The sequence below is a fragment of the Nilaparvata lugens genome, chromosome 3 (assembly GCF_014356525.2).
Source record: "Nilaparvata lugens isolate BPH chromosome 3, ASM1435652v1, whole genome shotgun sequence".
NCBI lineage: Eukaryota > Metazoa > Arthropoda > Insecta > Hemiptera > Delphacidae > Nilaparvata > Nilaparvata lugens.
In genome coordinates, this window is record NC_052506.1 from 75262332 (window position 1) to 75275056 (window position 12725).

At 31.3% G+C, this 12725-nt stretch overlaps 1 protein-coding gene across 1 annotated transcript in view; it reads left to right on the forward strand.

Moving 5' to 3' along the window:
- The window catches only part of LOC111059552 (gamma-tubulin complex component 4), a 29672-nt gene extending 26195 nt beyond the window's left edge, over positions 1 to 3477 (forward strand). The window contains exons 10-13 of the mRNA XM_022347190.2: positions 776 to 953; positions 1451 to 1658; positions 2615 to 2677; positions 3031 to 3477. Of these exons, the coding sequence (XP_022202882.2) occupies positions 776 to 953; positions 1451 to 1658; positions 2615 to 2677; positions 3031 to 3273 (692 nt within the window). The 3' untranslated portion in view covers positions 3274 to 3477. The remainder of the gene's footprint in view (positions 1 to 775; positions 954 to 1450; positions 1659 to 2614; positions 2678 to 3030) is intronic.
- Positions 3478 to 12725: the final 9248 nt, after the last annotated feature.

Genomic DNA, 12725 nt, shown 5'->3' on the forward strand with positions numbered 1-12725 from the left:
TTTTAAAATATAAAATAACTCATATTCTTTATCTCACTGCGGATTGTTTATTGAAACCACAACCATTAGAGTAATTCGAGTAGAGATATAGAGAATATCCAACCTATTAGAGTAATTCTGAATTCTTCATACTAACATAAATATTCATTATACTGTAGAAATATCACATCATGTTCCATCATTAAGATTCAATACTCTTGTTATTTGTCATAGAATTAAATTTTTTTTTTAATCATAACACAGTTATAATAAGACGTTTTACTCATTAGAAATATTTTACTCATTCGATATCATTTTTGTGAGTAATATATTTTTGTTTTTCTTTTGTCCTGCATGATGAATAATACTGTTGAGATTATTAATATTAGATTGATTTGTCATATATCTTCTTAGTTGTATTCGTATCAGCCAGCTTTCTCTGTCTCTGTTTTTTGTTAATTGTCAAACTGCATTGCTTTCTAACTGTACTCCATCATGCATGAATTTTTATCACTTGTATGGTTGACTATTTCCACATTTTTTTATTTATAGCTCAAGTGTAGGTGAAAAAAGGAGATTTATCAGTATTATTATTTCTCTTTTTATATTTAAGTGATGAATTTTCTTTATATATTATACTTAATTATCATTATAATTTCCTCACACTTGTTTATTTTGTTCTTTTCTTGTTTTGTGGAAATAAATAATATATTATTATTATTATAGAAATAATAGAGTAGTTCTAGACTAGTAATAAACAATAATTGATCTGAAAAAATTATTCCCTTTTTTTCAGTAAAAATCAAACAGGTTCTTAAACTATCCTATGAAGCTAGCTGGCCACTACATTTATTTTTCTCGCCAATAGTAGTGCAGAACTACAATATACTGTTCAGATATTTCCTCCGCGTAAAGCAAGTACAATTGAACTTGCACTCTGTGTGGATCACTGACGTTAAAATCAAGGCAAAACAGTAAGTACTATCATTTATTTTCGACAACTCATAGAAAGAAAGTATTCTTGAAACATGAAAAAGATTTACATGGAAAGAAGATTCACTTTGATTGGAAAGGTGGATCACAAAGATAAACAGAAATACATATTTGGCAAGGATGTCTTGATTAATCGTCTGCTTCTAGAGTAAAATGGCTTGCACTTCCATCCTTTCAATCTTAATATTTTACGATTAACTTTAATATGTCTTGTTATTTTCACATTCTTATATTCCATTCACGTTGAAGGTATTCTCGCATTTGACTATTTTAAAAATCATTGTGTCGTGAAATATTTATTTCAGTTTATCAAATTCTAACACACATACCTATCATAAATGTTTTAACAAAGAATGGAAATTGAGAATATAGAAATTTATAGAACTTTTCACCATTCAACAATATAAATTTTGATTTTACAATATATTGTACACTTTTTTGCTTCTCACTGTTTGAATGATGATTAATTTGGTTCTAGACTTTCAGATAGAAGTTGGCAATTGAGAAAGGATTTGATGTTCCTTGTTGAAAATCTACAGTGCTATCTTCAATGGGATGTCGTTGAGAGCGAATACAGTGCCCTAGTGATTGTTCTTGAAAAATCACAAGATTTTGAAATAATTAGACAGGCGCATCACAAGTTCTTGTACAACATCCTCCTCCAATCGTTTTTGATGCCTGTAGAGGTAATGACTTGTAGTACAGTCCTTGTACTTATCCTTATTAGTACTTGTATTAATCTTTGAGACTTATTTATTTCTAATATTCTACATGACTATTCATTTTAATCTCAATAGATTAATACGTATCAGTACTATGTGTCGCATTTGATGCAGAATATATTGAAACGCTTTTGTTGGTATTAACTGTTACGCAGATTAATTTTTGCTTGTTAATTTCTCTATCTAAATCACTTTTTGTAAGAAATAACCAATATTCATTACAATAAGTTAGATGAAATAATTCACAGCTACAAAATACATCAATGTCTGATGAAATTGATATAGCTTATTTCTTTAAGATGCATCTAGCGATTTTCCTCTTACTGAGAAGGACTCTACCTTCATATTATATTTTGCTCTCCAAAATATGAGTTCATACGATAATAGGTTAGTTATTGATTCGTAACTATAGAATGAAAATGAGTAAATTAAGATTGACTTGGCTGGCTCAGCTCTTGTATAAGAGTTTTAAGGTCGCACCTGATCAATTTCAGGGCTTCTGACATGGCTTAATGTCCTAAGTTTGTTTGTTTTTTCAATTTAAAATGTGGCAATTTACGTTAAAAATAATAAATCATAGATAATACAGTATAATAAGTCCCCAATACTGTAATAAATTAGTATCGTACGCTGTGTCTGTGAATTTTTATGTAAACAAAATAAGAGATGACATATATTATGTGCATGATTTCTAATTATTTCATTTATGAAGGTTTTATCCTTATCATATATCTATATTTCATCTTCATCTTCTCTCCTTTGCATTGATATACTCAATAATTTGACAGTTGAATTCTTGAAGGTGTGCCTTACTTGAGTGTATTAATTTCACTGCATATCGATGAAAATCCATACAAAAGTGTTATTTTCGTACATTTTAGAATAATCTTTATATATCAAGCTGAATGTAATTGTTGCAGGCGAAATGTGATGCAAGTACCGGACTTCTCTTGCCATCCTCAGCAAAAGGAAGAAGACATTCTGTAAGTTGTTTGTTACTTTGAACTCTATTAATCTTATTCGATAAAATATAAATACTGTACTCGTTTGAACTCTTTCTTTTTCATTTGGCTTGTTTTTTACAAGTCCTTCTGTGGTCAAGTAATAAGACGCTATTTTTTCTCGGGCTACTCACATCCTAAATTGTAATCATTCGATCTTGTCTGGCTTTGTAATTATCAATAACTTCGAGCTCACCACTAACTACTAGTTTCTTGTTTCTTATAATCATTGTATATATTCAATAAGTATTATTGCATAGAAATAAGATGCAATATATTCCTGTTTGAAAGGCACTCTTAACAAGCGAAAGTCTGAATCTTGTTTGTTGTTTCAGGTAAATGTGTGTCTCAATCAAATTCTCGACTTAAGCGAAGCATTCTGCCAATTGATTTCACAAACCGAATATAATGTGGAAGAACTAGAAGGCATGGCTGAAAAACTGAATCACTGCATCAATATCCTGATGAAATTAATTTCCAATCTTCGTAATCAAATTTCAGGAATGCATTTATCGAAACTCCTTCTACGTCTAGATTACAACCACTATTTCAGTCAAATTATACAAAACAATCAGTAGACTAAAATGTATATAGACTAATATAAACTTTAAACGATAAACTATATATAATATAGACTAAAATATTACTAAATATTCATAGTTGGTTATAATTCACTTGTGCATGTTATTAGTGTTATTCAAATTACTTGTTCTAAATGTTTAATTTTTAAAACTTGTAAGATTATAATTATATAATAGTAAAAAATAATGATTATTTTGAAATGTTGTGCTTTAAATTACCTATCACAAGATATCATCTGCCATGTGAAAAATTAAATCATCTTTTAACATTAAAAATTCTTTACAATGTAATGATTTTTCGACAATGAATCTTTGAAATGGTATAAGTTGAGAAGGAATCTTGTTGATTTAAAGAAGAATTAAATTGCCTTTTAATATTAATATTAATATTTTTTCTAATAATTTTGTCAGAGCCGGTATTTAACGTAACCAACTCTGTGCAGGGAAACAAATTGCCTTCATACATTTATTGAGAAAAAAACAGATTTAAACATGTTCAAATTTAGCTTCAAATATTATTTTAATTGTAATTGCATTTAATGTAGGCTCATGTCAGTGTCATTTCCAAGTGATCAATGCTTATTATTTATAAAAAATACTCGATTGGCCTGGACACCAATGTGAAAATAAGCTTCATTAGTGGTTTTTATCAAATCAAAATCAATTTATTTGCCATAAAATACATTACAATTATATGAATTGTCCTCTAAATACAATTTGACTTTGAAAATAATATTTCTGTAATAAAATACAAATGTCAATCAAATTAGGAAATAGAGAAAGCAAAACATCAAGCTTTTTTATCAATTCGTGGCTCGACTAGCATAAGTTAAGAACTTGTGCGCTAGCCGATATAAATTATGCAGATATTAGTAAGACAATAATATAATTACCAAACAAAATACATTATTATTAAATTTATTCGGGTATAATAAATTATAATAATATTGAACAATAATTGATTTTCGTTGTAGAAAACTCATATCTAGTGAATAGTCCCGATTTCAGTGAAATAATGTAATATAATGATCATAATAGATATAGTAATAATAGTCATAATGATAGTCTAATCCTATAGGCTATTAAAAGAGAAGTAATAAATAGGTAAAGATGGAATCTGTTTTGATCGAATGAAGTAAAAGTAACAATGAGGTGGTCCATACGGTATGGCTAGAAGTAATGGAGGTAAAAATTTTTTATTTATATTCCTAAGTCAAAGAAAATCATTTCTTGAACCCACTTATCGAATTCCTTAGCTTTGGTTTTAGTGATTCTATTGATAATAAAGGACGTTGGGATTTTGTTGATGAGGATTTTGCTATAATATAACATTTGATGGCGATTTACTGATAAAACTGTCCTGTCAACATTGTACATATTTGTTCCAGATAGACGTATATTATATGGTGTTATGTGGATTGTAAATTGATCTCTATTTTTATTGATGAATAGGATTATGTTTCTCGCAAGTGTTGGTCAACTATTATACCTAGATATTTTATTGATTCAACCTTCTCTAGAATTTTAAACTGATTGATTTCATTATTGCGTAAATTGTTATTTTTCATTTTAATATCTAGAGCTCTTGGGGGTTGCCCACTATTGTTAGGCGAAAAAGTTATATATTTACTTTTATTTATGTTCAGTGTTAATAAGTGCTCTTGGAGCCATTTACGGATTTTTGCCAGTCTAAGGTTTGCATTTTTAAATGTATCTTGCCAGTTATTTCCTGTGAATATGAATGTTGTATCGTCTGCAAAGGATATGGTTGAGTAGTTATCAGTGTCTAATTTTAGGAGATCGTTTACATACAAATAGAATAGGGGATAATACGGTTCCTTGAGGCAGTCCAAAACATGTTGAGTTTGTGATGTTTGATTCATTGTTCAATGTGAGGCGTTGTACCCTATTTTCTAGGTAGCTTTTGAATAAGTTGTTTGCTATACCTCTAATACCACATGTATTTAATTTGTTTAAGAGAATATTGTGAGGAATGGTATCAAATGCTTTTGATAAATCCATAAATACAGCTAGGGTTTTTTTTCTTGGAAATAAAGTTTTCATAGATAATAGAATTCAGATGTATTACTGCATCTTTGGTTGATTTTTTAGATTGGAAGCCATATTGATTTTTGTCAATAATTTTATCACTTTGAACAATTAATTACGACATAGCAGTCAGGTATTTATAAATAGAAGCTATTACACTAATGTAAGTAGAAGCTAATAGCTTTTATTTATAAATACCTGACTGCTATGTCGTAATTAATTGTTCAAAGTGATTATTTAACAAGCAGTTCGTAATGGAATCAAACATTGAAGAGAATAATTTTATGTTTGATCAAGAACTCCATTAGTCTGTTTTTTATTATTTTCTCTAATATTTTTGAGATATTGCTCAAGAGACTGATGGGTCTGTAATTTTCTGGTAGCCTCAAATCGCCTGATTTGGGTGAAGGGATTATTTTTGCTATTTTGAATCTTTTAGGGAAATAACCATTACTTAAGCATTTATTTATGATATGTTCTAAAGGCTTTGTTATGTGGGGTGATATTTTTTTCAAGATCAGACCCGTCAGGTTATCAGTGCCTGGGGATGATTTATTTTTCAAGCTATGTATGAGGCTGCTTATTTCATCTACATTTGTTGGTTTCAGAAATATACTGTAGTTACATGGTGGTAACATAGATTTAGGAATAGGTATATTATTTATGTCTGGAACAATTTTCTTAGCATATGTTTCTCCTACTTTAGCAAAGTATTCGTTTAAGATTTTAGGTTTTAAATTAGGGACGTTTTTATTTCTTTTAATTTCTAAAATTTCGGCAATATTTTCCCAAGTCTTTTTAGGATTGTTTTTGTGCTCTTCAAACTTTTTATCGAAGTATTCTATTTTTGCTTTTTTAATCAAATTATTCAAAATGTTCCTGTGAGTTTTGTATTGTTCTCTAAGCTGGATTTTTTGTGGTTGTTTCATCAACTTTTTGTGGAGTTTGTCTCTTTCTCTTATCGAGTTCACCAGACCACTACTAATCCATTTTTTGAGTGGTCTCTTGCTCCTACTTAATTGGATCAATTTTGATCTTCTATCAATTACTCTAGTGGTTTCCTCAATAAAAATGTCAACCATTCTATCTACGTTATTGTCCGTGATATTGTATATATAGTATCCCAGTTTAAGTCTTGAAAATCTTGTTTTAGGCCCTCAAAGTCAATTTTAATTATTTTATTTTCCTTTTCGTCTGATTGACATCCGTTCTTATCAATTCTTCCTATGTGAAGAGAAGTCATGTAATGATCCGTTAAGTTAGTTTTTGTTATAGTTCCTAGAATAGAATTGTTAGTTAGTGAATGGTTTTTGAGAAAGATGTGATCGATACAGGAGCTGTTTCTATCGGTAACCCTGGTAGCTTTATTTATGTAAGACTTGTACCCATTAAGGTGGAGTGAGCTTAAGTATTCGTTTGAAGATCTGCCATTATCTAGAATATTTATGTTTATATCTCCTAATAAAATCACATTCATATCTTTTTCTGTATTTGAAAGGATTTGCTACAGGCTATTTGTAAAGGTTTCAATGTTTAAATTTGGGGAACGGTAGATTGTCATCAGATTAAATTTCTTTTTTTGAATTTGAAAAGAGATGTTTATGGAATTTGCCTGATTTATTTCAATATTTAAAACGTTGAATGGAATATTTTCATCTATATAAACGGATAAACCATCGCATCTTGAGAAATTACATTTTTTATGTACCTATCGTATTATAACCTTGCAGGGAAAAATTTGTTTGAGAATCATCATGTATCCATGTTTCGGTTAGGCAAATTATTTCATATTTTATTTTACTGTTGCTTAAGTACTGTGAGAATTCACCAAAAATTTTATTAATACTTCTTATGTTAGTGTGAAGGATGTTAAAGAAAATATTGTCTTGATTATTTACGTAATTTTTGGGTTGAAAAGAGAAAAAATTGTCTATTTCAATTGTATTGTAATAGCCAATAGACTCACCTTCATCGTAGGGATTAAACATAGAAACTCTAAACTAGGGTTTGATAATTAAAAATTCAAAAAGGAAGATAATAGCAGGCATTGTCTAGCTCCACTATTGATGTTTATCACTACCGATCGGTTCCGTTCGAGGGTGTACCATCTCTCAATGGTCTGCTTCCTGGAGAGGGCGTATTTTATTTAGTTGTGAGAGTCTCTCAATGGTATGAACGATTTTTCTGCCTTGGTTGTTGGTGGCGATCTTGATGCGTCCATCGACCGACCACACCGATTTGATGCCGAACCGGTCCACCGCCGCCTTCAGGATTGCCAGCCGGTGCTTCGTCAGATCTTCTCTAATGGTAATATTTGTCCCCTTGAGAGCTGACTTGGCTTCGAAGATCCTTCGCCGGGTCCTGTAGCTCAGGAATTTAATGATGATAGGGCGAGGACGGCCGCTGGAGTCTCTGCTTGTCGGTTGTGGTTTTCCAATTCGAGGAGAGCGGTCAATCTCCTCTAACTGAACATCGATGCCTAGCTTCTCTTTGAAAACTTTCATTGCCTCGATGTCCGTATCTTCGTTGTCTTTTTCAGGGACACCGAAAATACGAAGATTCTGTCGACGTCCATATTGCTCATGGTCGTCTACCATGAGTATGTTGGCTTCCTCGAGATCTGCTAACCGGGCCTTGAGTTCTTTGTTCTCTTCTTTCAGTTGTTTCAGTTCCATCAAAACTCCTTTCATAGCGTTGGCTACTGCCTCTTCTACCTGACTTTTCATGTTCAGAAGAATGTCTTCAGCCAGGCTATTGTGCGAAGGGTTGTCGCCAACGGTTCTGGAAATAGAAGCAGTGGTGGCTGGCTGCTTGGGGGTCGATGAACTACCGGTACCGTTACGTTTCACCATTGTTCCGTTGTCGTGTGAGCTTCTGGCCTTGTGCCAACTAGTTAATTTAAACTTTAAAACTGATTTATTTAAAAAACTAACACTTTTTGAAAAATAATAATATGATTTGGTTACTCCACTTCTGAAACTGAATAAAACTATATTAAATTTAGGTTGAATTGAACGGAAAACACTACTGAAAAAACTACTTCAATGCGGAGCTGCGCAGATGTGTCTACTCTCTAGGCACGCCAGAACTAGACTCAAATATTTTTATTTTAAAAAATTAAAATATTACTTTTTCTAAATCCGGGGTGTTCTCTTATCAGCAGTACCTCCTATATACAGGTCCTGATATCACATTTCTGAAAAACCATCCCTTACAACAAAAAATCCTGATTAGCTGCAGCAGCTTTAATGTCGGAGCAAATCCACTAAATCGGAGTAAGTCCACTATTAGGCTTAGGCAGTTGTGTGAAAGCGTCTTTGGGAAATTTCACTAGTAAGTATTCCTCTAGAGCTATAGTAATCATTTTGCAATCATTTTGCAATGCAAGCAAGCTGCCCAAAGCATCATTTACAATATCGAATAAGATACAATAACAATACAACAACGCTACAATAGATTTAGTTACTCTTAAGTATTCTTTAGTTATTCGTAAGTTTTTGATGATGTTCAATCATATATATATATAATTATTTAAAAAGCCAAATAGAATAAGTATTCTACAAATTTTAGTTAAGCGCTAAACTTGTTAAATCTAATAATGTAAACTCACTGCTGGCTCTCAAGTTCTTACTTATGCCAGCAGTCGCCAAAATAAAGATAAATTAAGTTTTGATCTAATAATTAAGTTTAAGTTTTGCTTATTTGTTTAACACTTTGTAACTTAATATATTGTAATTTTGTTTTGGCAATAAATTTCAATTTTCAATATCCAATCATTGGGGTTTCTTAGGACCGAATATAGAGCCCCCATAACATCCTCTTATCTCCTCTACAGAAACTTATAGGCCTCCAAACGGCCTATTACAAGCCTTGTGAAATTCTGCTCTGGGTAGGCTCAGGGCACTCATTGGCTGTCTTTCAAGATCAAACAAGAATCCTCAGGCTCACGTTTGATAAGCCAACCCGCTTCTCGTGCAGAACATTTCCTTCAACATGGAATATTACTGTCCCTAGTCTGTATGTTTACCATTTGCCAGTCTTAGCTTATAGAAAACAGAATGAAAGAGAAGCTGGATGGTTTGTGCAGACCTACACCAGAATAATACTCTTCCAAGGAATCTAATTTGGATAGAACAGCATCAAACAAACTTCTATGAGTTGAATCCAAATTAAATTGGTAAGAAAGTACCGTACCTATTCTATGCTCTGACATTGAGTTTGAAAACATCCTATAAACATCCTAAAACATACTAGTCAATCCACAAATTAAAAGCGGGATTAAAAAGAGAGCTCATATATATAGAAGTGCCTTTATATTTACAAAAGTTTCTGATGTTGAATAATAAAAATATCTGTTATTGATTAGGTAAAGCTGCGTTTACACCAAAGTTATTAACAAAATGTTAGACTATTAACTTAATCCTTATGGATTCAGATTTCCTATTAGATTGAACATAACTTAAATATCATAAACATGATGAACATATGTGTTTGTCAAGTTCCGTTCAATCTAATAGAATCTATAAGGATTAGGTTATTAACATTTTGTTAATAAATTTGGTGTAAACCCAGCCTTAGTCTTGAATGTTTACACGTGTTTTGATGACACGATGACAGGTCTTATATTACCAGAAGATGCTATAGTGAGGTCCACGTTATAATGAGAGTATTCGATTAACTTTGATGTTGCTAACCTTGTCTATCATTCGACAAAGCAGGTAGTACTATCCTTTTCTAGCTCCGCATGATGCCAAATCTGTTTTTAACAATTTAGAAATATAATTAATTAAGGCAGAGAACATGCAACGCTCTTCTTCTAACTTTATCCACTGCCATTATAAAGTGGACCTCACTATAGTGATTGTATGATTTTATTTTGTATATTTTTAATTCCATTATTTTGTATGATAATTGTCAATTAAGTATGGATTGCTATTCATTACAAATAAATAAATATTAATATGAACTTCAAAATAGGTGAACTCCATTTTACAACCCAACATCCTGAGAGAACATATTTCAGCACGGTAGGTAGGTAGGTATATGGAAAAAGATTTTTCGCCACACTTGGATGTAATAATGAGCTGGTTTACGTGCGTCATATGGAGGCCGAAAGTGATTGTTTTCCGACCAGGCCGGTAAAACTTTACGGCCCTAGGGCTGTAAAATGACCTTGAATAACAGCTGATCGTGTCTGATCTCACAAAAATCATAGAGAGATAATCTCATATCGACTGTAATAATCTATATAATTATGTATCGTGAATCGCGGTATTATGTCTATAAATATTTTATAAATTACTGTTTAATAATTTAATATTTATTATTGTGTTTTGATATCAAACAATGAATACAATGGCTGCATTGTCCATTGTCAGAAAGGTACGTATTGCAAGTATTTAAAAGTGAAGAATCAAATTTGAAATCAAAGTACAATAATTGTATCAATATTTAAAAGTGAGGTACAGTAATAATTGTTTCTTTTTTATTATCGAATTCCACTTCTTAATGCAATACAATCAACTATAATAACAGAAAATACAGCAGAGATCTGAAGTTTAAGGTAAGCCTACTGGTGAAACTCAGCCTTGACTAAAAATTCCTAGTAATTTTTCCGTAATTCATTATTAAAACTTTTAGATAATTTTTCTTTAATATTGAACCATATAGAGAAAACATTAGACCCACTCAAGAATGAATCTTCGAATGTTTTCTCTATGATTCAGAGCAATATTTTGTTGTGAAAATGCCGGCAAACCGGCTTCAAATTAATATGCCGCTATACACTATATTATAGTAGCCTACATACGTTACCTGACTTAATTCAGAGTGAAAATTTTATTGTGAAACAGATAATAAATATTAATTTTAATAATATAAGTCATGAGCCAAAGTCTGTTGTACCTTTGACTATAGAAAGAACCTTCTTCTATAGAAAGAACAACCTTCTTTCTATAGTCAAAGGTTGTACGCTTTTTAGGAGTGAAGTAAACTTTTTTAGAAGTCTAGTTTACAATATTACGTGTATGCTAAGAGTTATCAGTCAGGCCTTTTTGTTCAACAATATGCAATAGCCGAGAGCATAAATGTGTAATACAAAAGAACTCAAAGCTCAGTGAATAACAAACATGATCTAGGTTCGAATCTCGGTCAATGACATTTTTTTTTGTCGATGAATTTCGACTTTTATAAGTTATTTTTTATATTAGTTACCATAATTTAAATTTCAATCAACTTTTTAGATATATTTTGAGACAAAACTGTGAAATATGCAATTATATTAATTTTTTCATCACATTATTTCAAAATAGGTGAACTCCATTTTACAACCCAACATCCTGAGAGAACATATTTCAAGCACGGTAGGTAGGTAGGCCTATATGGAAAAAGATTTTCATCTAAATACCGTGATTTCAAGTTCACTTTGGATCAGGTCAATCGGCTACTAGGGTATCAAATTCCCCTTCAACTGCTTTCGCTGTTGTCGATATTTTTTGCAGTTGCAGAAGCCTTCGTTCAGGGTGATAAGCCTTTAGTGAGGTCCACGTTATAATGGCAGTGGAGAAAGATAGCAGGAGATCAACGTTGCCGATCCTCGGTCTTATCAATGCCTTCTTTAGACGGTAGCTGATACAGGTCTATTGATGTAATATTAACAATACTGTTCATTCTCATTTAAAATACTAATCAATTATATTTTATTAAGCAAAATATTATATTTTAAATAATTATTTCATAATGAATTTTCCTAATTAAGATGAAATATTATGTTTATATTGATTGTTATTTGATATTTTGTTAATATTTTATCAATTCCACATTGTTGAAAGACGATTTGACAACAGAGCAAAGCGAGAAAGAGATAGTGCTATCCGCTTTGTTGATTGATAGACAAGGATAGCAATACCATTGCCAATCTAACACTGCCATTATAATGTGGACCTCACTTTTTCATATCAATTATCATTTCGATTTTTGTTTGATGTGTGATTTGTGGGTTAAGACCTGTCATTGCCACAACTTTAACCACATCACTTGTAAAGTGTATAAAATATAGGCATTCATCCATATAATTATTGTACGGTATTATATTTGTTGGCATTTGTACAATTATTTCAATATCAAATGATATATTCTGATAATATGTTGGATAATAGGCCTATAGGTACCGTACCGTACTTGATTACTATGATAATGAGGTTCACGTTATAATGTCAGTATTTGATTAGCATTGTTGTTGCTATTTTTGTTTATCATTCAACAAAGTATATAGTCCTATCCGTTTCTTGATCCGCAACGTTGCCAGATTGTTTTATAGCAATGATGCTAGGAATAGTTTTAGCTATGAATCAAAGAAGAAATATACCATTCATCGAAAATATAATGGAAATCTATTATTT